A 27,032-nucleotide genomic window follows, 5' to 3' on the forward strand; every position below is an offset into this window, starting at 1 on the left:
TTCATGTTGTGTTCTACTGTCTGTGGTTTGGACCAGAGTTCTACAGCTTTCCCATCAACAACCTGCTTCGCTCCGATTTGGAGTGGGAGGCAAAGATGGCGTCAGTTCTGCAGCAGATGTTGGAGCGGTCCGAGATCACCAAACTCCCAAAAGCCGTCCAAAATAAACTCGAGAAATGCTTCTCTGATCAACAGTCTGAAATAGATTCTCTAAAATCTCTTCATGAGCGGTTCAAAGTAGACAGTGGTAAGTCATGCTGCTACAACAGGGGACACACCAGTTACCTGGATAAATTGTTTTTTAATTGTGGTGTGGTTTTTTTGATGTCGTTAGCCTTGCTTGCTTGTTAGCTAGCTGACTATTTGTAAGAACGTGTTTGGAATCGCATGCTTTCCTACGCGGCGACAGTGTAATAGCATGCAATATAACACTAGCTAACGGACCTTATTCAACGACTGCCTAGCTAACTTAGTTGACTTCATAATTAATCAGCTCTTAGAATATGTAGTAGAGCTTTAAGGTAGAACTATTTTACTAGAGAGTAGCTAGATTTTTAATCACGTATTCTACCAATCAGGGTTGCCATACTAATGTCAGAATCCCAGAAACCAATCATAGCTTAAACTGTCTTTTAAGTTTGCACAAAGTGCAAAAAACCCCGCCAAAATACCAATATTTTTACAAATCCGAAACCGTAAAATCTGGCAACTCCTTTACCAGCTCTGATGCTGCTGTCGTGCCAGTATTTAATTGTGGGCTAATAGCTAAACTGCGGTAACTCTTATACCTTGCCTAAAATTTACCATTGTCTACCACCCACAGAACAACAGTACTTTGAACTTGAGAAACGTCTGGCGCACACTCAGGAACAACTTTTGTCGCAATCCCAAGACCACCACAAGCTCAAAGAGGAGAACAGCTCACTCAGTAAGTACTATCCTATAGATTGGTGAAGTTCATTTTCAGCTAATACACCCCTGTGCCACTGTCAGATTCGTTGCAACTAAAAGGTGTCAGTGAAAAATATGCTGTGCTCCTGCAGATGAAGAACTAACCAGTCTCAAAAACAAGAACAAAGCGCATGAAACCTCAGAGGAGAAACTTTCATCACAGCAGGTGAAGACTTGATCATTTCATCTGTTCTTTTGCTCTTAATATGTTAAATATATTGGTAAAGGTTTGCATGAACATGTTCTTTGAACATGCAAGCATTTGAACATTTTTATGTTTTTTTTTCTTCTCGCCTGTATTCTGTTGTAGAGTGATCTGTCCAAAGCCAAGTATGAGCTTGAAGCAGAAAAACGTGAACTTGCCCGAACACTGGAGAAGAAATCACAGGCAGTGGAGCACCTTAGCGGTATGGGAGTATCATAGAAGTGTTCTGCACTGCATCCCATTAAGATGAGGAATGCTGCCAGTGCGGTTACATGATGAACTGGTGTTGCAATAAGATCAAAATGTGGTCAATTTCTGTTGTTTTCCTACTATCACAGAGGACCTGAAACGCATCAGTGACAAGCTGTTAGAGACAAACACGGTGAAGATGGAACTCCAGCTGAAACTGGATGAGATCCAGTCTGCCGAGGTCTCCGTTAAGGTAAGCCTCTTGGAATTTTCTCCAGCTCGTCGGAATGCTGTGGTTCATCCATGATGGAGTTATAGATGGCTTTCCTTCAAAGGAATGTAGTGGAATTCGATTGCATTTCACGTTCCTTATAAATTACAATAAATGTTTTTGGGGGTTGTTTGAACCTGCGTTGCGGCTGTGTTCCAGTATCGTGAGAAGAGGTTGGAGGAAGAGAAGGACCTCCTTCAGAAACAGACAGTCTGGCTGAATGCTGAGCTGAAGGCAAAAACCGAGGAGCTGATTTCTGTTTCCCGGGAGAAGGGCAAAGAGATCCTGGAGCTCAAGTGCAACCTGGAGAACAAGAAGGATGAGGTGCTTATTCATTTGGATATTTATAGGCAGCCAGATACTGTGAATCCCTGTCTTTGTTTATCCGGAATGTGACCCAAGAGGTGGATTTTATACTAGTATTTTGTACTAAGATGTTTCTTGTGTGGAAATGAATGTGATTCACTTTGTACAGGCAACAAGGCTCCAGGACCAAGTCAACAGCCTGACAAAATCCAAGGCGAACTTCCAGAAGCAGGTGGAAGACTCCATGAAGAAGCTGAAAGAGGTCCCTAGAGTTTATTTCATTTTATTTTTTTCAGTGATATATCCTGTAATGTCACTGTAATAATGTAATGTAACGTAATGTCATTGATCAGTAATGTATCTCTTGAACATTATGACTTGAATGATGTGAGTTTACCTAATCTGCATTTTTCTGCCGATTGAGCCCCAAGTGGTGTCACATAAGTACAATGTGTTTGGTGATAAAGTAATTTTGTAGTTTAGGTCTGAACTCTGCTTGTAAATGTATTTTTCCTTTTACTGCTACAGGGGAAAGACCAGCAGTCTGTTATGGAGGAAAAGTTCCGCAATGAACTGAACGCCAATGTAAAGCTCACCAACTTGTACAAGGCAAGTGATTGCTGAAGCGCCATGTGTTACATGTACGTGCATGTGTATGTGTGTGTAGCTCATCATTCTTGGGTCATGGTTCAAAGTCTTGATTTGAGTATGTGTGTCCCATAGGTTGCGGCTGCAGATGCAGAGTCCAAGGTTGTGGAGCTGAACAGGGCCGTGGAGGAACTACACCGACTACTGAAGGAGGCAGGAGAGGGTGAGAAACTATGAGTCTCAGGGTAAACATTTAGAAAAGGGACAGGGGAAGCTCACTGCAAATTTAATGGATGTCTGGCACAGTGCGGCTGTAAATAACTCCCAGGGCAAAGTTATTGTTGCCTTTTCAGTTTTTACTATTAACAGGTTAGTGTTGAATGGAATCAACTTGGTACACTCACCTATTTGTAGTAAGCCCCTTGTGGCTAAGATATCTTGCCTTGCCAGCTCCGTCGACAGCCATCTCTAAAGCTGTAGGATATGTGATCTATCATAACTTTTATCACTTTATGAAGACCTATGCAACTTTTTTGTCCAAAAGCCAACAAAGGCACTGATTCACGACTGGAGGAGATGACCGGCTCAAAGGAGAGGGTAGAGGCAGAGCTGAAGGAGAAACTCCGCACTTTGCAGAAAGAGCTGGATAACGCCAAGGTCTTGCTCTCCGACTCTAATCGCAGAGGTGAGTCGTTACTTCAGAAGCCGCTGTCCAACCTGCATTGTCCTTTTAACCCCTGCTTCTTCTGTGATTGGTCAGTTGGGAGAGGGCGGGAGTAGTTGTCATGTTTGCCTTGCGTTGATTAGGGGTAGCTGTCCTTACGGAGGAAGAGCTGACCAACCTATCCCCGACCGCTGCGGCTGTGGCTAAGATCGTGAAACCGGGGATGAAACTAACTGAGGTATTGAATCGGTTTTATTTATTTATTTTTCTCAAGCTGGATTTGCCCTACTACAACTTGCTTCCCTTTGCATTTTACACTCTTAATTTTTGAAAATTATTTAATTAATCTAAACTATCAGTGACAACATAATCACATTACATTCATATGGAGGTATATACACACAAAGTTCAAAAGTTCAAACCAAAATTAATTGACATTGATCATTAACAAAAGTTAGGTTAATAATCGGGTTAGATGATGGATGGATGGATGGATGATCTTGAACCCTGTACCTCCTTCCCTCCCCTGGTCACCCCCCTACCCCCAGCTGTACAATGCCTTTGTGGAGGCCCAGGACCAACTACAGCTGGAGCGACTGGAGAACAAGCGGGTGAACAGGTACCTGGATGAGATCGTACAGGAGGTGGAGACCATGTCGCCCGTGCTGAAGAGGCAGAGAGAGGAGTACGAGCACATGCAGGCGTCCATGACCAGCCTGTCCACCAAGCTGGAGCAGGCCATGAAGGTGAGGGGCAGCGCGTCCGCTACGGTTTTGGGCGAGGGGAAACCCGTTATGTGGAGCCCTTTGTCCTGACCCCTGCCTGACGGCCTCATTTCAGGAGATGCACCGCCTGCAGAAGGAGGCGGACGAGGCCAACAAGCGTTCCTCGGTCCTGGAGAGGGAGAACCAGAAGTTTGAGCTGCAGCTTTCTGACCAGTCACAACAGGTTGGTGTGCGCAGTGTCGTCTTTAAAGCCGCTTTTGTCGATTCAGAAGTGTGAAAATCCGCTGCAAGAGAAGACGCCAACGACTTGTAGCCTGAATGGAAGCGGCCTGCTTCTTTAGGTTGTGACTTTGGTCTGTAGCATGTCTGCCCAATGCTGTTCTTGAAGATCTACCTTCCTGTGGGTCTTCTCTCCAACCCAAACAAAACACACCTCATTCACCTAGAGATCTTATCCAACAAAAGCTCTTATTGGCTACTACTTGGTTGAATTAGTTGTCCCAAAGTAGGGTTGAAATGAAAACCTATAGGACAGTAGGTCTCCAGCAACAGGGACAGAAGCCCTGGTCTATGGCCTTGGTATCGGTCCAATCATATCTAAATGGTAACTATTGCACCTTTATCCAAAGCGCTGTACAATTGATGCTTCTCATTCACCCATTCATACACACACTCACACTTGCACACCAACCTACCATGCAAGGCACCAACCAGCTCCTCAGTAGCATTTGTGGGTTGGGTGTCTTGCTCAGGGACTTTTCTACACACCCGGCACAGGATCGAACCGGCGTCCAACTGCCAGACAACTGCTCTTCCTGAACCAATGGCGCCTCCAAAGTATCTCTCCAGATGTTCCTTGAACGTCTGATTCCAATTCTGATTGGGGCTGAAAGAATGACGTTGTTGTCCCCACCCTGGCTCAGATCCGTGTCTTGCTGCTGGAGCTGGAGGAGGCCCGGGGGAGCCGTGTGATTCGCGAGGGTGAGGACGTCAGCTCCACCCTCATCAGCAGCAGCTCGGAGGCCGCCGCCCAGCGCCTCGTCACCTTCCGCAGCGTGGAGGAGCTGCAGCAGCAGAACCAGCGCCTCCTGGCCACTCTCAGGGAGCAGAAGGAGGCGCACGAGAAGGAGAAGGCCGAGGCCTCATTGTCCAGGTAACTCGATGGACTATGGACGGTTGAATCCATGTTGTATGGGTATACCCATGGACAAAGATCCTCGGGGGCTGGGGGTGGGGAGTATTGGAGGGCATGTCCCCTGAATATTTGGGAAAGCATCAAATTGTCCCACCCCAATATTATCATGTTGTATAGGGTGGGTACTGTTGGTGTTCCTTCCAGAGAAATTCTAAATAACATTCCCTGTTGCCTGCCCCCCCACACCCTCCCAAAGTTAAAATGAGGTCTTGATGATGTCCTTGGGTATCCAACAGTATTATTTTCCAAATTATAGCTCCAAATTATAAATCCATAATTATTATTATGTAAGGAGAAGAGATGTTATAGTTCTGGCAATGTCGTTATATGTGTGTACAAAATGAATGGTGTGCTTGTGCGCTCTCCCTGTTCACAGTAAAGCAGCGCTGGAGAAGAGCCTGGAGGCAACGCGGGCCGAGCTGACTCAGCTGAGGGACCAGCGCAGTCACCAGGCACAGCTGGCCGAGTCTGCCGCCCGGCAGCGTGACATGTACCGCATCCTGCTGTCCCAGACCACCGGCGTCAGCCTCCCAGGGCAGGGTGAGCAACCGCACCCTGTAACAGAACAGTGCCACCTGCTGGAAGGAGGTCTGCTAGGTCATGTCATGTGGGTTTCAGGTTTTGGTTATGCTGTTACCCTAAGAGTCTTTAGGCTTGGTCTTGCCGATACTGTTGCGAAGTAGGTATGTTGTATTTACATATTTATACAGGTTTTTATTTTTTTGAGATACCCAGTACGTAGGCTGATGCATCTTAATTTGTCTTGTATATCACTATTTTGGTTTGTCTACCTATCCAAGAACCCAATTTTGAATTGTCCAGTTAAGACTCAGTCAGTGACATTTTCTGTTTTTGCAACAATCAGTGCGATTGTTGCAAAAACAGAAAATGTTCTTATGTTCGATTATAGATGCTGCTCTCAGCGCTGTGTGTCGTGACCCGCTGTTATTTTGATCGCTGGTGTTTACGGTCGCCTCTCCTTCCCAGATTGGGCGGGCCCTGTGGGGTCCTCGCCAGGCGCTGCCTCTCGGCAGTCTCCAGGGGCCGTTCCCGCTAGGACCATGCCCCCGCGGGCAGCAGCCGCCGGCTCCAGAGAGGCTGTGGAAGCTCGAGCCGCGCTCAGACAGGTCAGACCCGCTCCCCACCGCTAGGGACAGCAGACCGAGCTTAGCAAGCAGTTCACTGAGTCGCCTTTAAAATAGCCCAAGCCCAATATGAAGCAGTTCCACCAAAATCCCAAGGGGTTTTGGCTTTAGTTGAGAGTGGAGAATTTGGTAGGGCTTGAATAGGGACGCAAAACAATAGTATAGCTGTAATTTTGATTCAAGAGGTATAAGGTGATCTTGGGACTAAAAGGGTAAACCAAAATTATTTCCAGTGAAAGGAGGGAAGCTCCCCTCAGCCATTGATGTGTAGCATTTATAGACGTTATCGTTATAAGCCATAAGCCAGTTGAGTCCCTCTAGGGTATACGGTAAGGTAAGTAAGGCTAGGGTAAGGCTAGGGTAAGTCCAATTGCATCTGGAATTCAAAATCCCCCAGTTTAATTGCCTGAGTAATCCCCACCCTCTCCACCTCGGGCTGTGCGTAGTGAATCATTTTGTGTTGCTTCATGTTTAACATGTTTCTGCTGGATGTGAAGATGGGGCATTGTCATGTTTTTTCAATTGCTTGAAATAGGTTCTGAGGATGAACAGATTGATAATTTGATGTTGCTGGGTTGATTCTAATAGCTGCAAGAGGTCTTCAACACCTATAAGAAGGAGAAGTCAGAGAATGACAAGATTATCAATGAGCAAAACGAGAAGCTCCAGAAGCAGGTCTCTGAATTCCGCTCCCAGAATGCAAAGCTGTCCACTCAACTGGACTTCGCTGGCAAACGGTAAGCAGATGTGCCTTATGCATTTCACTGACAGCTTTATTATGGCCTACTTATGGGGTAAGAAGGCCTTAAAGTTCATCATGCTATTTTTAGAAGGAATTCTCAGTAGAAGCATTTTTTCAAACAAATATTTCAAATTAAGCTCCGTAAAAAGTATTTAGTTGTACCAACGGCACACACAAAGAATATAGCCCATACAAGGGAAATTTGTAATTGATTCAACTAAAAATAATCCTCTATTTCATTTGGTTTCAAATATTCTTCATTGCATACTCTATCCTGGCTAATCGAGACTGAATACATAACACTCACGTTATATCAAGAAAGCCCAGAAACTGAACTATCACATGAAACAAGTTTGTGCTTCAACACAGTGGAGGTTTGAAGGTTAAGTCTTGTTATTGCTGTGTGCAGGTACGCAATGCTGCAGGAAAATATGGAGGGCTACCGGAGGGAGATTGCGTCCCTGAGGGAGAAGAGCCAGAAGATGGCAGCCACTGGTCAGAGGCAAGAGCAAATCATCCACACCATGACACAGGACCTGCGGGCAGCCAATGAGAAGCTGGCTCTGGCCGAGGTGAGCGGTCGGGTGTGTCTGGATGGGGCTCCCACTGGTCCTTGAATACTTTGATTGTGGCAGCCTGTGGCCTAGTGGCTAAGGTCCATGACTGGGCTCATAGATGTTCAAGGTTAGGGAAATCCAGTCAAATTTATTTGCTCATGCAAACCTTTTGTAAATTGATTACATATGCCGGCAGGGTCTGTTTCATTCTTTCTCTCTATCAGGTCCGTGGGGAGAACCTGAAGAAGGAAAGGGACATGCTAAAGATGGCGGAGTCTAGGCTCAACCAGGAGAAGGAGTCCATCTTGTCTGAGCAGCGAAGCCAGAATTTACTGCTGACCAACCTCAAAGCCATACAGGTACACATTGATTTGCTCATTTGAAGACAAATGTGTATGCTGGTGCAGCTCTTGTGTTCAGCAGAGAATGTCATTCTCGATTTGGATGTCGGAAGACATTTTTGTGATCATGTAATTTGCCACCCATCCTAAATGAGCATAGTTTGTACACAAGGGGGAATGTGGTAAATGTACTTGAAGGGGGGTTCTGTGTGGTACAGTGTTGTAGAGCAGCAACACTCCATTCCCGGACATAACGTGTACTGTAATCCCTCTCTATCTGTGACCCTTTCTGTTTTCCACCATCTGTATTCAGTGCAACAAATACATGTGCACTGCCTGCTCCCCTAAAAAAAATTTTTTTATGATAATAAAATAAAAAAAACTTACAAACACAAAAATACCTTTTACGTATGAAAACCTTACACGAATACCTTTTACATATGAAAACGCGATGCTGTCTGCCTCTGGCAGCTGACTCTGGAGCGCTCCGAGGCCGAGACCAAGCAGCGTCTGAGCAGCCAGATCGAGCGGCAGGAGCGGGAGATCATGGCTCTGAAGAAAAAGCTGGAGCAGGAGGTGCTGCAGAGGCACGCGCTGGGACGCAACCAAGACGTAAGCGCCCCTTTCCCCCGCCCGTCTGGGCCTGCGCCTCCCACGCCACGCTGGACCGGTCTCGCTCAGCCCCTCTGCTCTTACCGCAGGTTCAGCTCCTGAATGTCCGGAGGCAGCTGGAGACGCAGAATGCACTGCACCAGAAGACCAAGGACCTGCTGAAGACTGCAGAGCAGCAAAACGCCACCCTGAGGCAGCAGCTCGCCAGCGCAGAGAACCAGACTGTGCCACGGCCCGCTAACGTCCCCGGCCCCAAAGGTGAGTGGGTAGGGTGTGTACTAACGCTAATTTGTAATTTACCTGACGTTTTTTTCAAAAGTGACTTACAGTTCAGTAGACTAAGCAGGGGGCAATCCCCCCCTGGAGCAATGCGGGGTTAAGGGCCTTGCTCAAGGGCCCAGCAGCTGTGCGGATGTTATTGTGGCTACACTGGGGCTTGAAACACCAACCTTCCCAGTCATGTACCATAGCCACTAAGCTACAAGCTGCCCTATCATGTTGTGGCTGTGATTCACGGGTCATGGCAAATCTGATAACCAAATGGGTTCCATTTTTAATACATGGAATGGCTGTTCTTTAATCAGACCTGTGATTTATTTTTAATTCTGGTAGTCATCTCTGAAGGATGCCATTAAACTGTAATTTACACTCCAAATACAGTCTTGGCTCAGTCTTGACTAGTTTTCATTTTTAAGACATTAATTTACTTTGGTTCTCAGAAGTGTCGAATGACCTCCATGTGTTGCTTTTTATTGCTTTTCGGTTATTAAATGAGGTGAGAACAGAATTAAAGTGTGTAGCTATTGAAGCAAAAAGCTAATGAAGTAACTCGCAAGGTTCGAGGGAATGTGGTTATTGAGCAGTCCGCATTATTGGTATTGATTGCGGTAAACTGTTGTGTGTGATATTGTGCTGTGGCTGACCCCCATGTTGCGTTTCCTCAGGGGCGCGGACAGTGGTCGGGGACGACGTGGAGGACCTGCGCTCCCGCCTGCGGCAGGCTGAGGAGCAGAACGGGGACCTCCGTGAGAGGCTCGCCAGCGCCACCAAGAACGTGGAGCAGTACCGCGCCATGGTGCTCACTCTGGAGGAGTCCCTCAGCAAGGAGAAGCAGGTAGGACTCGCACCCCGATAGGGACCCTCGTTTTTACTGGTTTTTTCCCTGCACGTGTATTTCAAATGCACACGATACCTCGTGTAAATAAGACCACTTTGGAGTTGCTGTGACGTGCATTTCTTCACTTTGAAGGAGGTAGGCTACTAACTCCTTTAAGCTTCAAGTCTATGCATTATGCTAGCATGGAAATTGAGCCAGTGAATGCACAAAAATGTAAATCGAACCAATCTCCTCTAAGTTGGAAAAAAGGTATATAGCTCCCACATGGTAGGCTACAGGAAAATGTAGTTAAGCTAGCTAGTAGCTCAGCCCAAGACTGTTATAGAACAGTACAACACACAAAAACAGATTAGATAGTGGTTTGCATGCGATATTATTAAGTAGACATGGATTGACTTAAAGAATAGCTCAAAATTACATTACATTACATTATTGGCATTTGGCAGACGCTCTTATCCAGAGCGACGTACAACAAAGTGCATACCCATAACCAGGGATAAGTGCGCTGAAAGACCAGAGGGAAGTACAATTTCAACTGCTACCTGGACAACAAAGATAAGGACGAGGGCCAATATATATATATTTTTTTGGAACAAAGAAACAAACAAACAGAGCAAAAAAGTGACCAAAGTTAATTATCCAAACACTGCTTACCTAGCCGGCACGGATGGTGCAGTGGTTAGCCCTGCCGCCTCACAGCAAGGAGGTCCTGGGTTCGAATCCCCGTCGGCTGGGGACTCTCTGTGTGGAGTTTGCATGTTCTCCCTGTGTTTGCGTGGGTTTCCTCCGGGTACTCCGGTTTCCTCCCACAGTCCAAAGACATGCAGGTTAGGCTGATTGGAGAGTTTAAATTGCCCATAGGTATGAGTGTGTGAGTGAATGGTGTGTGTGCCCTGCGATGGACTGGCGACCTGTCCAGGGTGTTTTCCTGCCTTTCGCCCAATATATGCTGGGATAGGCTCCAGCCCCCCTGCGACCCTGTTCAGGATAAGCAGGTTCAGATAATGGATGGATGGATGGATGGATGCTTACCTAGCCAACTAAAAATACCGATACACAAAGCAAGTCACAGAGACAACAATTAAGGTTCACAGGGAGGTAGGGAGGGATGGGGAGAGGTGCTGCTTGAAGAGGTGTGTCTTCAGCTTGCGCTTGAAGATGGGGAGAGATTCTTCAGTTCTGACCTCAACGGGCAGTTCGTTCCACCACCGTGGAGCCAGAACAGACAGTAGTCGTGAGGTGGAGGTTCGGAGAGGGGGAGGTGCCAAGCGGCCTGTGGAGGCTGAACGAAGAGGTCTGGCAGGGGTGTAGGGTCTGATGATTTTTTGTAGATAAGCTGGGGAAGACCCTTTAACTGCTTGGAAGGCTAGCACCAATGTTTTGAATTTGATGCGAGCCATGACAGGCAGCCAGTGGAGGGAAGTAAGCAGGGGGGTGATGTGTGAGTATTTGGGAAGGTTTTAGACCAGATGAGCTGCTGCATTCTGGATGAGTTGGAGGGGTCTGATGGCGGACGCTGGGAGGCCAGCCAAGAGGGAATTGCAGTAGTCCAGGCGGGACAGAACCATCGCTTGGACCAGGACCTGGGTCGAGTAGGGGGTGAGAAAGGGGCGGATTCTCCGTATGTTTTATAGGAAGAACCTGCAAGACCGGGTCACCGCCGCAATGTTCTCGGAAAGGGACAGTCTGCAGTCCATCACCACGCCGAGGTTCCGTGCACTGGGTGACGGCGTGAGTGTGGTATCCCCGAGGGAAATGGAGAGATCCAGATGGGGAGAGGTATTAGCAGGGATGAATATCATTTCAGTCTTGCCTGGGTTGAGCTTTAGATGGTGGTTGTCCATCCAGCTCTGGATGTCCCTCAGGCAAGCAGAGATACGGGCTGAAACCTGCGTATCAGACGGCGGGAACGAGACGAAGAGTTGGGTATCGTCCGCGTAGCAGTGGTAGGATAGCCCATGTGCAGTGATCACAGGGCCAAGGGAGCGAGTGTAAAGAGAAAAAAGAAGCGGGCCAAGGACTCAGCCCTGGGGAACTCCTGTGGCGAGGGGCCGAGGTGTCGATACCGAACCAGCCCAGGCAACCTGGAAGGAGCGACCAGAGAGGTAGGACTCAATCCAGTCCTGGGCTGTGCCACAGATGCCTGTTGCTGACAGGGCAGACAGGAGGATGGAGTGATCCACAGTGTTGAAGGCAGCAGAGAGATCTAGAAGAATGAGGACAGAGGAGAGGGAGGCTGCTCGTGCGGCATGGAGTGACTCACTGACGGAGAGGAGCGCAGTCTCTGTCGAGTGGCCCGACCTGAGCCAGACTGATGGGGGTCTAGCAGGTTGTTGTTAGAAAAGAAAGAAGAAAGTTGAGTAGAAGCGGCTCGTTCTATAGTTTTAGAAAGGAAAGGAAGAAGAGATAGCGGGTGGTAGTTCTGGATGATGGAGGGATCCAGAGCAGGCTTTTTTAGCAGCGGAGTGATGTGGGCCCTCTTGAAGGATGCTGGAAAACAGCCGGAAGACAGGGAGGAGTTGACAAGGGAGGTGACAAATGGGAGAATGTCTGGTGTGATAGTCTGGAGAAGAGAAGAGGGGATAGGGTCAAGGGCACAGGTTGTAGGGCGGTGGCAGAGCAGGAGTTGAGAAACATCAGAGTCTGTAAGGGGGGAGAAAGTAGAAAAGGAAGGGATGGGCCTAGAGGGGGGGGAAGGGCACAGTGAGGGGGGGTCAGGGGGTCAGTGGTCACATTGGCGTGTAGAATATTGTAGCCTGCTGTAACTTAGCAACTAACTTGGCCTTTTCTGCTGGTCCATTTTCTCCAGTTACGCTTTTGTGATTCCATCATTCTGAATCATCATTTTAAAAATAGATGCAACATTGGACAAAAACAGTCACAGTTTCTCTGGAAGACCGTTTCTCAGAAATTATGACAATACTGCTTTCAAGGAAATTAGCTTACCACAAATCATTTCAAATAAAGGTTTGTCATTGACGGCAGTGCCCCACCCCCTGATCCGGGCCTGTATGGCAATAATAAAAACACATTCCTCTCATTCACACACTTTGTGTCATTTCAAAGCCAATGTGCTGGAGTGCAGAAAGTACCAAAAGAACATAAATATTTTCACTGTCTTAATATTTAAAGACTGTACTGTTGGTTTTGTTGTTGTTTATATAATAATTCTTTATTATTTTTAACCTTTTATATGGGGGGAACAAATAGAGTGCAAGTACTCGCATCACTCCATACATACACAAATAATTGACAAAGTGGCATCAAACTAAAATTTCTGCTATCTGTAAAATAATTACAATGCCAGTCCAGTTTATGTATTCCAGACCAACTGTAGGGATTTATAAAATCCCAGCTCAACGCTGAAATTATTGTCTGTGAATGTAAAGTTTTTGTGGTGGTACTGCTGTGTACTGTGTTCGCACCTAAAGAATAACATGTGCTATTGCACACAGACTGCATTTGCTGCTTTGATTGGTATAGGGATGAGGCGGGGAATGCCCTTTCCAATAAGACCATCCCTTGCTGAGCCATGCCGTGGTTCAGTCAGTGTAGCACAGAGCCTAATCTTGCACTCTTCTGAAAGGCAACGGAGCAGAACCGCTCCTCCATGGAGGCCAGGCTGAAGGAGGCCCAGGAGTACCACAAGCAGCTGGAGCAGAAGCTGATGGAGGCGGAGAAGGAGAAACAGGGCCTGGAGGAGGAGAAGCGCAAAGCTGTGGAGAGCATTGAGAAGCAGGTAGCCCAGCCAGAAGGGTCTGTTCAACTGGGGTCCCTGAAATCAAATGGAGAAATAGTCTGTATGGCCTTCTAGATGTCTGTGAGAATTACCCTCTGTTTCTTGGGACTAATTCCTGTGTCTCTTGCATGTTTTCATTTTGTGAACCAAAACATTTAATGTTAAACTTGAGTACGTAAATCTGATTAGCCGGGGTGGGCCTATTTTCCCCAGTCCATATGGTTTTAACCATATTACTTGAGTATGACTGGGCTTCAGTTGGACTGCAGGGTGTGGCACCTCATTCTCTCTCCTTGTTAGATGAACGAGCTAAAGAAGAACCTGAGGGACATCCAGACAGAGCTCCAGGATGCCCACCAGAGGGCGACATCTGCAGTGACCCAGGAGCAGCAGGCCACTCAGGACAGCCAGCAGCAGGTGTGTTCTCACTGAAAAACCGGCACTGGGCACTCTGCCGTGTGCACACAGACACCTCCTGCGTTCCTTCTTTAAAGTCTAAATCAGACGAATAGAGTAGAATACCTAACTGCCCATTTCCTTTGGCCAGAGATGCATGCCCTGTATACTGTATTTATACAGTGCTAAGCCCAATTTCTGAGCAAATTGCATATACACTCACTGAGCACTTTATTAGGATAACCTGTACACCTACGTGTACTTTTTTTTTGTCCTGGTGGCTTGTTTTGACGATGGGGGCTGCAGATTAAGCTTGCCGCAGAGGCCCAGAACAAGTACGAGAGGGAGCTGATGCTTCACGCGGCCGATGTGGAGGCCCTGCAGGCCGCTAAGAAGCAGGCGCTCCAGGTCTCCCAGAACCGGCAGCAGCTGGAGGAGAAGGTGCGGAAGGCTGAAGCACAGCTCCTGGAAGGCCGCACCTCCTGGGAGCAGCAGGAGAAGAAGCTAAAGGTAATGGGGCTTGCTTTTAGCAATATAGCCTGCTCAACTGATTAAATAAAAATACCTTGTATAAAAGCTCTTTAAATGACAATACAACCTTGAAAATAAGTGGCCTTCACCCCTCTTCTGCATTCTATCTATTTGAAAAACAGAATTGTATATACAAGGAATTGTGTTTTTTTTTTTTTTGGGCGCACCACTTTTTTGGGGGATCGGTTGTCTGAATGGTCTGTCCTTCCCTTTCCTGGTACACAGGATGAAACCAACAAGCTGAAGGCCCGTGCAGAGGGCCTGCACAGGCAGAACGGCATGCTCCACCAGCAGATCGAGAGTCTCCATAAGAAGATGGCCACGTCCCTGCAGCAGCAGGCCACGAAAGACTGCCCCCCCTGCGCCTCCCTGACTGAGGAGGGCAAATCTCATGAGCAGATACTGGAGATCCTCAGGTAAATGGGCCTCCCTCTAGGCCGGACCTTCCTGGTGACCGCACGGGGGGAGCGTGCTGGTTCGGGTGCAGACCGTTCGGTCTGGACGGGGCCCCGGTAAATTCTTCCCCTCCCTACCCAGGTTTGTTCGGCGGGAAAAGCAGATCGCGGAGACGCAGTTCGAGGTGGCCCAGGTGGAGAGCCAGCGGTACAAGCAGAGGGTGGAGCACCTGGAGAAGGAGCTGAAGGAGATGCAGGAGAGCCTGAACTCCGAGCGTGACAAACTGCAGGTGAAACCAAACAAAATAAATTCCCAAGATACGTTATCTGACGTTGATGAGGACCTTTGAAAAAACATTACACTTTGTTTTGACTGGACCTGCTAACCCTAGGCCAATCTCAACTCTGATTCATCACAGTTGACCACAAAATCCTTGGCCCAGCATGACCAGCTGATGAAGAAGACTGAGAACATGACCGTCCTGACTCAGACCAACAAGATGCTGCGTGAGGAGAAGGAGAGACTGCAGCAGGAGCTGCAGCTGATGCAGGCTAAGGTAAGCTAAGGCCCGTGTGCTGGTGTAGCGCGTGAAGGGCATGTCGCTGAAAACATGCCTTAGGTTCAAATAAATGGCAACAAAGAGGTGTCGCAATTTGGTTAGCTTTTGAGTTGCATATCGTAAACATTTTTGCAAAATCCCAGCTATCTTGAGTTAAGAAGGCTCTCCGTAACGAAGCCGACGGTGTGTAGAGTTCTCAGCCAAACATACATCCCCAGAAAAGAATGATGCTCGGTCAGCGTGGTATCGACCTGTAGGAGTCCTTCCGTGTCCACGTCCTTGAGTTGATGTCCCAATGTCCAGGTGCGAAAACTGGAGGCGGACATCACGCCCCTGCAGGAGTCCAATGCGGAGCTGAGCGAGAAGAGTGGCATGCTTCAGGCGGAGAAGAAGCTCCTGGAGGAGGACATCAAGCGCTGGAAGGCCCGAGCACAGGTCAGCAACCACAGCCGCTGTAATAGTAATAATAATAATTGGCACTTATATAGTGCTTTTCCCACCAGTCGGCGAGTCAAAGCACTTTTCAGTACCCACCTGGCAGATGCAATAGCTGCCATTTTGCGCCAGAATGCTCACTACACATCAGTTGAGGTTGAGAACAATTTTTTTTAGGCAATTAAATCAGGCGATGATGAGGTGGCATGTTGAGTGAGCCACTTTGGAATTTAGCCGGGGCACCAGGGAATCCCATACTCTTTGCGAAGAGCGTCCTGGGATCTTTAATGACCACAGTGAGTCAGGCCCTCAGGTTGAACATCTCATCTGAAACACCTTTTCCCTTTTTCTCCTGCAACTTCCTTCGTCTCCTTTCAAACACGTGCGGACCCGCTACTGTACCTTTTGGGGATTCATCTTTTTTTTCATTCATTTGATTTTACCAGGTCCTCTAACTCCTGAGTTTTGAGTTGTGCGTCTAATGTTGCCGTTGCTCTGTTTTCCCAGCACCTGGTGAGCCAGCAGAAGGACAGCGAGACAGAGGAGCAGAAGAAGCTGGCCTCTGAGAAGGAGGCGCATCTGAAACGCATCCAGCAGCTGACCGAGGAGACGGCCAGGTTGAAGGCTGAGATTGCCAGGTCTGTGTGGCTTTAATGTATTATTAATGTGTGTGTATTTACATCCACGGGCACACAAAGTAGTGGTGTGCACACATGAAGGCTGCTTCTTCCTACTTAGTTCAATTTAAACTGCTTCTGTCCATGTCAATGAAACAATGTTCTGTCATTGTTTTGTTTTTTTGTGTAGCAGAAGCTACCATTTGGCCTCATTTAGCAATGTTTTCGTAAGGGTGTGTGTAAATGTTTTCATTGGGTAAACGGAACGAAAATGTCTCGCCAGATTTACCAAAGTTCCCAGAGTGCTGATTTACATTCACTCGTGTGATGTTGATAAATACCAAACACTCGTAATTTTGCAGGCACATTCATGCACAGCTCATTTACATTATGTAACACCCCTAAAACCCCATAAATAAAAGGCAAAGGATCCGGGTCCTCATCCCACAAAAATGGTATCCAGCACATCTCTGACACAGATGTTGAGGTGATCTTGAATCATGTCCGTTCAAAAATATATATATTGTTTAGCATCAACAAAATTTATATAAAAGAAAAGATTTGCTAAAAAAATATATAAAGATATAAAGTTTTATCATGAATTTCTGGTGGTCAAAATGATATCCACGTTGATAAATAATAGTTTTTCATTTCATTATGCTGCTTTCTTTTTTCCCCTCATGTTTTTCTGTTGGACCCCAATACTGAGTTCTCTGCTTATTTCCAGTCTTATCAATGGGAAGTGTGATTTACTTCTGTTTGCCTTGCATCTGGAATGGTGACGAAGGCTGTCTACGTTATAGGCAATGATAAGGACATTGTTATTATGGCAGCTACTTTTAGGTTCTTTCCCTTAATTGACTGTTGCCAGGTTACTCCCTATTTTCATAAAACATGAAAAGTTGTTTTAGGCAACCTTTTGTGTTTGCCCAGTTCATTGGACTTTCTCCAAATCAAATTTTGGATGGGATTTTGCATTGCATTGCATTTTGCATTGTTTCAGGCATTACACTACTGTCTCTGAAACATAGGCCTCTGGAACTTTGAGTGAACATTGCTGCTGTAGAGGGGTGACTCTTTTCCTGATTTTGGGTCTTTCTCTTTTGCCATCAGGTCCCAGGCCTCCATGACCACAGTGCAGAGCCAGCTGCAGAACCTGCAGGAGAACCTGGGAAAGGTCACCACAGAGAGGGAAACCCTCAAGAAAGATGTGGAGGCCAAAGCCCTGGACATCCAGGAGAAGACCAAGACCATAACGCAAGTCAAGAAGATTGGCCGCCGCTACAAGACCCAGTACGAGGAGCTAAAAGTGCAGCATGACAAGGTCTGTTTGCCAAAATACTGAAATCTCCCCTTGTAGTTAGTGAATAATAATACATTTATTTATATCTTTTTTCCCAAGTATGCAGCAGTGAAAACAAATACCATAAGACTTGATACGAATGTTAACACCATACTTAAGATCAAACAAAATAGTATGAAATTCCAAGAACAAAAAGCAATGTTTACAGACAAATTGGACAGAAAAACATAGATATACAAGATTATACATTTGATTCAATTCAATTTCACAAAGACAACAAAAGGGAAAATGGAAATATTAGCCCTGAGCCCCCTGTCGAATAACACCAATTGTGCTGAAGTCCTTATGATTTCAGGCTTTCATCGCGAGGTCAAGATGCCATGAGATGGAATGAAAATCTAGTGATGGACCTACCTTGGAACTTTCGGCCATGTCCCTTGCCATATATTTGTTTGATCATCTGGCAAAAACAAGTCTTAAACCATCTTTTTTCCAACCAGCTGGTGGCGGAATCCGCCGCCAAGCCTGCTCAGGAGCAGGCGGAACAGCAGGCCTCTGCCCAGGAGATCCAGGCCCTGAAGAGCTCTGTCACCCAGGCCGAGGCCAAGACCAAAGACCTGGAGAGCCAGGTGGAGAACCTACAGAAGGTCAGTTTCCTCCGAGAGAGAGAGAGAGAGACAGGGTTCAAACTGTGCTGATGAGAAGGCTGAACGGTTTGGTCTTCATGGAGTTTTACTTTGTGGTTCAGAAATGTTCAGGTAATTATGTAACCCTCTATAAGAGGATTGTTTCATCATACAGTACTGGCAAGGGTCCATTTGATTGTCTGAAGATCTTTAAAGCTCTGACTAATTCGGAGTTTCTGCAATGTTCCAAAAAGGTTCGATTTAGCAAGTTTATTCCGTTTGTCCGTGCCTGTGTGTCCTAGTCTGTGGGCGAGCGAGAGACCCAGGTGAGGGGTCTCCAGGAGCAGGTGAACAAGGTTCAGCCAGAGCTGACGCGCCTCAGGCAGGAGCTGCAGGAGAAGTCTGCGCAGGAGGAGCAGCTGCGCCAGCAGATGGCCGAGAAGGAGGAGAAGACCAAAAAGGCCTTCATGGGGGCCAAGCAGAAGATCAACCAGCTGAACGGTGGGTGAAGCCCAGCCCCCGGCACCACGCTCCGTTTCCCTGGCTTCCGCTCGTGACTCCCTCCCTCCCTCTTTCCCTCCCGCAGGAGCGAAGGAGCAGCTGTCGCAGGACTGCGAGGAGCTGAAGCAGCAGAGGGAGGAGCTGGAGGTGCGGCTGAGCGCGCTCAAGTCACAGTACGAGGGCCGGCTGTGCAGGCAGGAGCGGGAGCTGCGTGACCTCCGAGAGCAGCAGGAGCGGCACAGTGAGCAGCGGGACGAGCCTCCAGAGCAGGGCCCCAGCAAGGTGACCTGAGATCAGTGTATTTATCACCATCCCCCCAGTCTTAATCGCTGTAAGAAAAGTGGATGCTGATCCAAGATCTGTCTACTGACCTTTAATTAAATTTTATTTTCTTGAATATTCCCATTCCCACCCTTCCCTAGTGGTCCCAGTTACAGAAGAGTATAAGAATTGTAATTACTGTTGAGTATGGCTATAAAAAATTTTCAATTGACCAGGAAAGGGAAAATCATAATATCATATTACGTATATTACAGGTGAGCCAGTCCTACTACCTAGTACTTACAGCAATAGCAAAAAATTGAAATGTGTACAGGCTATAATACAAGGATCCGAATCTCAAGGTTGAGAGTTCATGAGATTGGAGAACTACTGACCGTTCTTAATCTCATTCACAGTTATGGGAAATGGGGATGCTGATCCAAGATCAGTTGTCGTGGGCAGCCTGTCTGAACGTGGGTTGGGCAGTGTCCTGGGTTCAGGGTGTGTCATGCTGGTATTTTGTTCTCTCAGGCTCAGGAGCAGCAGAGACCAGCAGAACAGAGGCAGATCACCATGAAGACCATGCCAGCAGCCGACAGGGGCAGGTAACGCACTGAGAATGAAAGGAGAATGAAACGACATACAAAACAGACCTGGATTCAGTCCACTTTCATTCAAACTTGAATTAGGATTCTGGTTCAGAAACAGTTAGAGCTCTCAGAAAAACTGTCGGCTTTCAGAAAGGGAGCAGAAATGCAAATGCACCTTTCTTAAAATAACTACATTTATATATTTATGTCTGTATTAAATGAAGTTCCTCCACCCATTACCTTCTTATCAAGAGCAATTAATTGAGGGTTATACCTTTTTCATTTTATTGTTGTTCTTATTATTATTCTGATGTCCTGCCTGAAATATGTTGTTTGATTCTGAAATAGTGCAAGCACTTCAGAGCCTCCGACAGCCAACATAAAGCCCACCCCTGTAGCTGCAACACCCAGCAAGCCTCCTGCCATTCCCGGGAATAAGTCCACCCCCAGGGCCAGCATCCGGCCAATGATCACGCCGGCCACCGTCACCACGGCAACGCCCACCGCCACAGTCATGCCCACCACCCAGGCAGAGGCGCAGGAAGGTGCGTCTTTGCCATGGCCAGGTTTCCTCCAATTTAGGAAAATAAAATCATTCTTGAAAACTTAACCGTTGAAGTGGCTCCGCCCAAATCCCAAGGGGTTTAGCTTTGGTTGAGAATTTAGTAGGTTTGAATATAGGGGCTCTAAACAATAGTATAGCAGTCAATTTCATTGGTTGAAAAGGTATAAGGTCAAGTGTGCTGGGATGTTATTGTAGTTACGCTTGAGAGCTATATGGCACTCTTGGGACTGAATGGATTTTTTTAGCAGTAGCCTTGACAAGCTTAATGCCCATGTTGTTTTCTTCAAATTGTGCCCTTGGGAACTAGTCTTGGACCATTGCTCAGAATGTTGGGGACAAGGATTGGGTATGTGTATGTGTATGTGTCCTTGAATTTGGCAGAATGGGTTCTTGAAAGGATCGTTTGAATTGGTGTCTTATGTCAGTGTGAGCATATGTGGACAGGGAAGGGGTTTATCGCTGTGTAAGCTTGCACTAGGCATTTGTAGGCTGTGGAAATTTAAACAAACCCCTCCCCTTATTATATGAGGGCGACATTATTAGAAGGTAAGAATGATCGTCTGGTGGTCGTACAGTTTGCTGGTTTGATCCACCGCCCTAGGTGAGTCACTGTCCCTGGGCAAGACACCAATAGCTCCCGAGTAGCTGGTCTTTACCTTAGCAGCCTCACCCTATTGCCAGTGTGTGTTAGAATGGGTGAGAGGCATTCATTGTAAAGCATTTTGAATAAAAGCACTATATAAATGCAGTCTGTTTACCATTTTTCCATTTAGCTGGACAGTCTGCAGATGGTCCAGTGGAACATGTGATGGTGTTTGGCAGTGCCAGTGGCTCAGTTCGCTCCACCAGCCCCAACGTCCAGACCACACTGTCGCAGCCCATGCTGACCCAGGCCACCGCTTTCGTCCAGCCCACCCAGCAACAGAGCCTGCCCCCCGCTGCCGAGCCAGCAAATCAGGAGCCAGCTCTGGGCACCATGGAGGTAGTGTCCAGCAACCAGGTGGAGAGGCCCTCCACATCTTCAGCGGTCTTCAGCTCAGGTGTGGATCTGTGAGCCCTCTGAATAGTCAAGAATGTGTCCATGATCTGGTTACCTGCAACTATGTGTGCCAACTGTTTTGTGTTTGATCATTTAAATGTGGAGCTTATTTTGGCTGTTTCTGTTGGACACCCTTTCGTCTCTCATCGGGAAATTCGGGGAGAGCTTGGAGAGTTTCAGATGTGTTTGTCACTGATTGTAGTTTTTCCTCATGTGTTCCTCACTACTTGGAGAGTTTCTTGCATCCTTCCAGGTCTAACCAGAGTGTATTGTAGTTTCAGCCACCCCGGGTCCCTCGGTGCCTAAGCGGTCTCGTGAGGAAGAGCAGGAGAGCCCCGGGGAGGCAGAGGCCATAGAGGAGCCCGCTGACGCACCCATTCCAAAAAAGATACGCATCACCCAGAGGACAGTTTTGACTTTGACTTTGGAGGTGAGCTGCCCATACATTCTCACCCTTATTGAAGTCTGAAATTAAGGTATATCTTGGGGCATATACCTAATGAGTTTGACTCATTCCGTAAATGGTGTAGAGCAGTGGTCTCCAACCCTGGTCCTGGAGAGCTACTGGGTCTTTAAGGTGTCTGTTTTCAAAATCAGCACCCTGTTGACTCGAGTAACCAGGGGAAGTGAGTTAACTGTGTAATCAACTGCTCTAATTGATCAATTAAGTGTACAGTAACAACGAACACTAACAGACCCTGTAGCTCTCCAGTTTCAGGGTTAGGAGATCACTGTGTAGAGCCTTAATGCTTCTGTACAAGCCCACTCTGTGTGTACGGTTCTCCAGGAGGATGCTGCTACAGACGATGGTCCTAATGCTGAGGCGGAAGCTCCTCCCATGAGCCAAGAAGCCCCAGAAGCCATCCATGTAAGGGCCCTTTCAGGGGAGGGTTGGGCACATGTTGGGCACTGCCTTTGGGATGGCTCTCTGACCCAGTGTCTCTGTACCCCTGTGAGCAGCTCTCCGACACTGAAGAATACCCGGTCCTGATGGACGGCGAGGAGGTGTCCCAGTCCGGCCCGGCTGAGTCCTCCGAGTCCCGGCTCAGCGAACAGAACTCACCCGAGAGCCAGCAACACAGCGTCATCGTCATAGGGACCGACAGCGAGAGCGAGGAGGAAGAGGAAGAAGAGGAGGACGAGGGAGCCGAACAGGTACACCTTGCTGCAAAGTCCCTGTGACACTGAATAAAAGGCTGTCACTTATTTATTTGGATGCTCTTGTCCAGGGACACTATTTTAAACAGTCTTGTCCCCCTTGCAGGAGTACCAAGAGGAAGAGGAGGAGGATGACGACGACGAAGATGATGACACTGGGATGGGCGACCAGGCGGAGGAGAGCAACGAGGGGAGTGTGAGCGGCGACGCTGACGAGCCGTACGAAAGGGACGCTGCCGAGGTGAGAGGACGCGCCCTGCTCCATCCCACTATTCCCGGGGATGACCACCCGTCCCCTCTCCCTCAGGTGCTGTAGATTGGCTAAAATCAGCATCAGAAGCAGTAGTCCTCTGTCACTTGACGTTGGCTGGTCTGGCAAGAGCACCCCATTCTCCGGTCTACACGTCATTGCCTGGCATATATTCTCTAGATATGATAGTCCTTGAGGTCCGAGAACTGCTGGTTGTCCACCCTCCCTTTTCCTGGGAGTCAGGTGAAGACAGTCTGGCCAATCGGTTGCATTACATTATCAGCCAATTACCTGGGAGAAAAGGACCAGGGCCAGATTTTGATTTGATGATTGCTGCTATAAACTAACCAGATGTGAACTCTATATGTAAAGTTCCATCTCTACCACTGAAGCGCAGGTTTGATGCATGTTTTGAATATTCGTTAAGGGGTGTAGCAAACTGAAATAAGCATGGGTTTTCCTCCCTATGAATATTCAGCGCATTCAGGTCATTTTGCCTTCTGGAATCTCCCTTAGTTAGAAGGGAGAGATTGGGAGGAACATAGGAACATAGGAACTGACTGTCGTGTTGCCATAGTGCTCGAGCATAGTCCTGGTGTGCTATAGCTTCTGCTGGTTTAAATTGGTGCATATAATCACTTTAATCAATTACTATGACTGATAAATTAGTGCTCAATAACAATGGGAGCCAACAGACCTGATGAATCTCTAGGGCCAGAATCGGGGACACCTGCTAACAGTGAGCCAGTTGAGTGCAAAAATGGAAAATGGCACAAGCATCCCAGCAGCCTACAGTTAGTCGTAGGTTTTACTAAGGCCGATGAGGAACGTCTGGCTTTTGTGTCGATTTTCAAGTTCTGACGTGGTGGGGTGGGGAAATGAGTCCCGAACGACGCAGGATGACCATGGACGATGTGTTGGGACACAACCGCATCGAGGTTTAACCTGTTCTGCCCACTTTTACCCTGCAGGGACCTGAGGCTTCTGACCCCAGTGTGGAAAACGAGGGGAGAATGGGGCTCGCCGACTCTGCCCAGAAGCAGCCCGACTCCCTGAGCAGCGGTACGATTGACGTAACAAACCCCAGCACCCCACCATCTCCTTGGGTTTTCTCTTCTCTGACCCCAGTTGTAATTTCAGGAGAAGGGGGTGGAAGCACCGCAGAATCCTCCACCGAACTGCCCAGGGAACTGCCGACTCCCAGCACCACCACCTTCGACCGGCAGGCCCCCCGCCTACCACAGTCCCCACGGAGAAAGCCTCACACCATTCCCCCTGAGCTCAACATCCTGCCCCCAGCCCCGGAGCTGGGGCCCCCACCAACTCATGTACATTGCATTTTTATTTTTATTTTTTATTTTTTTATCCACGACCATGCCACTTAGAAATAATGACCCCGTTCTTAGGAACTGCTTTACGTCGGCCACTGGCAAGCACGGTTAAATACTGCAAATCTTACCGTAAGGTGTGATGTAATACTGTATTTTTGCGTTTGCCCCATAGCGACAGCCTGCACAACGCAGAGGGCCTCAACTCACGCCTGGAATTGGCAGCATGGTGAGCCCATAGCTATCGACCCCCATTCATACTCCATTAAGCCCCATGAATGCTCTAACTCCGCATTTGCTCTACACATCACATCTGTCATTTCCCTGTGAGTGGTCTGTGACACTTGCTTGAACAACATTGCCAGTCATGACCCAGCGCTGACCGCTCCCTCCCTATTGTCATTGTGCCCAACAGCAACACTTTTTCGACGACGATGACAGAATGGTGCCCAGCACACCCACACTGGTGGTGCCGCACCGCACGGACGGCTTCGCTGAGGCCATCCAGTAAGTGCTGTCTGCACGTCACGCAGGTCGACTTGTAATTCTGCTAGGCCATGCTAGTCTACTTTTACAAGCAATCTCAAGATTCTATTTGTTTTAGATTGATCAAAATGTTTTTACGAGTAGCCTCGATTCAGTTAACGTTTTGCCTTTTAATTTTGACAATCATGGCAATTACCAAAAAGCGCTTTCCAAGTTTGTGAAATGCAGACTATTTCTAGCAAAGGGCAGGCCAGTGTTTCTAGTGTGGAGCCATCTAGCCTTTCTGGCGATTGGTTGTAGTCCCTCACCTTGTGCAGCGATTGGCTCTGACCTCTCTGTTTGGTTCGTTTTGCTCAGCTCGCCTCAGGTTGCCGGCGTTCCCCGGTTCCGGTTCGGCCCACCAGAAGACATGCCCCAGGCCAGTTCCTCCCACTCTGACCTGGGCCAGCTGGCATCCCAAGGTGGTACGTACTCTGAGAAATGCGTTCATGTGTGTGTTTTCAGTAGTTTGCTGTTGGGTCTTGTCAACTGTGGGAGCTGTGAAAAACATGTTGTTGCCTAATTAAACATACAAGCCCGATGCTTTGAGGATTTCACTCTGTGGATTGCTGGCTCAAAGGTTTTCCCTTTGTTGAGGTTTTGGCCTCTGAACTTGGCTGTACTTTCCTCTAGATCTGGTAATGTGATAGCTTATTCTTAAATCTCCTCTAGGTCTGGGAATGTAAAAGGGTTATTCCTAAATCTCCTCTGTAGGTCTGGGAATGTACGAGAGTCCACTGTTCCTTGCAGCGCATGAAGAGGAATCTGGAGGACGCAGCGTTCCTACAACACCCCTGCAGATTGCAGCCCCAGGTACATACAAAGTGATTTCATAACACACATGCCCAGACCATTTACACGCATGCAATTAGTCATAGATACACAAGATTCTGGTCACTAGCTGCACTTTATACCTTCCAGATGAGGCGGTAATCGACTATTAATTTTGGATGATGGGAACATTGTACAATGGTCACTCACAGATTGCCCTTTGCATTATTTGTTGGGATGGCCTATAATCCATCCTGCTGTTTTTGCTGTGAGACTATGCGTGGTGTGTGGTGAAGGTCTAAAGTTCTGCTTTGGGTTCATCTGTCTCAGTGACTGTCTTCAGCGAGAGCCACCCCTCTGACATGTCAGAGACTGCCTCCCAGTCCGTTCCTATGGTGTCCACATCCACAGTGGGCTTGTCAGTGCCTGGGGAGGCCGTCCCTGGTGACGATGGGGACGAGGTCTTCATGGAAGCAGAGAGTGACGGGTGAGGCCAGGAGCTTTTCAAAACCGGGCGTCATGGGAGTTGTAGCTCCAAAATCCCATCAGTTCCCATCACCCCACAATGTTGCCTGTGAAACTTTGGTCTTTGCTCACACGCCCAATTTCCCTCCAAAAAGGGCCAGTGCCGAGGCCTCACTCGACAGCCAGCCTGAGGTGGAGTCAGCCCAGCCTTCTGATGAGGCCAGTCTTCCTTCCACTAGCCAGGAACCCACGTCCAGCTCTGCAGGTATGGAGGCTAGCCGAAGAGCCCAAATGCCATGGTGGTGAATGGCCAGATATCCTGTTCCCTCCCTGTCCAAGCTACCTCTTCAACAACATTGACTGTTTTTAAGGTTCAAGTGTTATGCTGTTGCGCTGTTATTTACTTTTGTGTAGTAAAGAACTACACACTTTTAAATTCTTGGGCAAGTATGTTTTTGTGGTCTGTAACCTTTGCATGTGCATCTACGCAGAAACTCAAAAATTGTGTGTACTCTGCATAAGTATAAATACAGCCCCAAGCTAGCCTTAGCACTCTCCACCATGGTATGCTATGTTAGCTGTTGCTTACTGAGTGGGGTAGCTACACAAAGTAGATGTGAGAAGCTCTCCTCACTTGTGGCAAGAACACTAGGCCTATTTTTGTTCATGTTGGGTTCTATTTATATATATTTTTTTGCACAGTAATAACAGTTTTGCGCCAGTAACAGTACTGTCAGTGTATTTTACTGAGATGTATAGTGAAACCAGTAAATGTCTCATCCCTAGTGTGCGTGTATATGTGTATTTGTGCATGTTGTTAACCCCCTCTCCTCACCCTCAGATAGCAGCGGTACACCCAAACCAGCCAGCCGGCCTCTGGCTCAACACCAGCTCCCCATTCGGCCGCCCACCAGGGGTAGACAGATTATCAGGAGAGGTGAGCAAAAACATCACGCAAAAAACATTGTTTTTAGGAATAGTTTAATGACATTACATCAAGCCCAGAGAGAACCAAGAGCCGAGCATTTTTGCAAACCTCAGGGGCAGATTAGATGTATTGCTTGGTGATACGAGTTCTGCAGATTCGCCCTGGTTAACCGGATTGTTCTCCCATTCACAGGTTTTGGCGTCACAAGAGGAGGCCGAGGCCCTTTCGCCCGAGGGAACATGCGTTAAATGAAACCCAACATGTCCAATCGTCCTTTCTACAGCTGGAAAATGTGCTTTAAGCTTTGATTGGTTTTTTTGTTTTTTTGTTTTTTTTGGTAAACAAATTGCCTCATTATGCTTAAGAGATGCTTTTACTGAGTGCTTGTGAGCAACGCTAATGAAGCGGTGTCTCAATTTATTAATAAAAGTTCGGAAACATG

General features: G+C 47.6%; 1 protein-coding gene across 1 annotated transcript; it reads left to right on the plus strand.

Annotated features, from left to right (window-relative positions):
- tpra (translocated promoter region a, nuclear basket protein) lies at window positions 1-27,032 on the plus strand. Its single transcript, XM_061241258.1, has 51 exons — window positions 1-246; window positions 823-927; window positions 1,043-1,116; window positions 1,261-1,357; window positions 1,494-1,597; window positions 1,775-1,939; window positions 2,091-2,183; window positions 2,450-2,530; window positions 2,645-2,732; window positions 3,054-3,194; window positions 3,317-3,411; window positions 3,722-3,919; window positions 4,014-4,121; window positions 4,822-5,051; window positions 5,470-5,633; window positions 6,081-6,220; window positions 6,827-6,975; window positions 7,390-7,552; window positions 7,762-7,896; window positions 8,350-8,490; window positions 8,580-8,748; window positions 9,435-9,604; window positions 13,194-13,346; window positions 13,647-13,763; window positions 14,049-14,252; window positions 14,499-14,689; window positions 14,811-14,958; window positions 15,088-15,225; window positions 15,532-15,663; window positions 16,171-16,301; window positions 17,394-17,604; window positions 18,084-18,230; window positions 18,512-18,710; window positions 18,796-18,992; window positions 19,503-19,576; window positions 19,910-20,106; window positions 20,900-21,166; window positions 21,441-21,595; window positions 21,953-22,033; window positions 22,126-22,320; window positions 22,430-22,564; window positions 23,545-23,635; window positions 23,714-23,901; window positions 24,077-24,130; window positions 24,317-24,408; window positions 24,745-24,851; window positions 25,141-25,239; window positions 25,528-25,684; window positions 25,818-25,927; window positions 26,504-26,599; window positions 26,783-27,032. The coding sequence occupies exons 1-51, from the start codon at window positions 96-98 to the stop codon at window positions 26,836-26,838; spliced, it is 7,083 nt and encodes a 2,360-aa protein (XP_061097242.1). The 5' UTR covers window positions 1-95; the 3' UTR covers window positions 26,839-27,032.

The sequence above is a fragment of the Conger conger genome, chromosome 5 (genome assembly GCF_963514075.1).
Source record: "Conger conger chromosome 5, fConCon1.1, whole genome shotgun sequence".
Classification (NCBI taxonomy): Eukaryota; Metazoa; Chordata; class Actinopteri; order Anguilliformes; family Congridae; genus Conger; species Conger conger.

What these genes read in the sequence shown, in the direction of transcription:
- tpra (XM_061241258.1), top strand. Translation starts at nt 96, where the DNA reads ATGGCGTCAGTTCTGCAGCAGATGTTGGAGCGGTCCGAGATCACCAAA. An exon ending in CTCGAGCCGCGCTCAGACAG is followed by an intron (nt 6,221 to 6,826) that starts GTCAGACCCGCT and finishes TGATTCTAATAG; the next exon opens with CTGCAAGAGGTCTTCAACAC. An exon ending in CCCTCAGCAAGGAGAAGCAG is followed by an intron (nt 9,605 to 13,193) that starts GTAGGACTCGCA and finishes CTCTTCTGAAAG; the next exon opens with GCAACGGAGCAGAACCGCTC.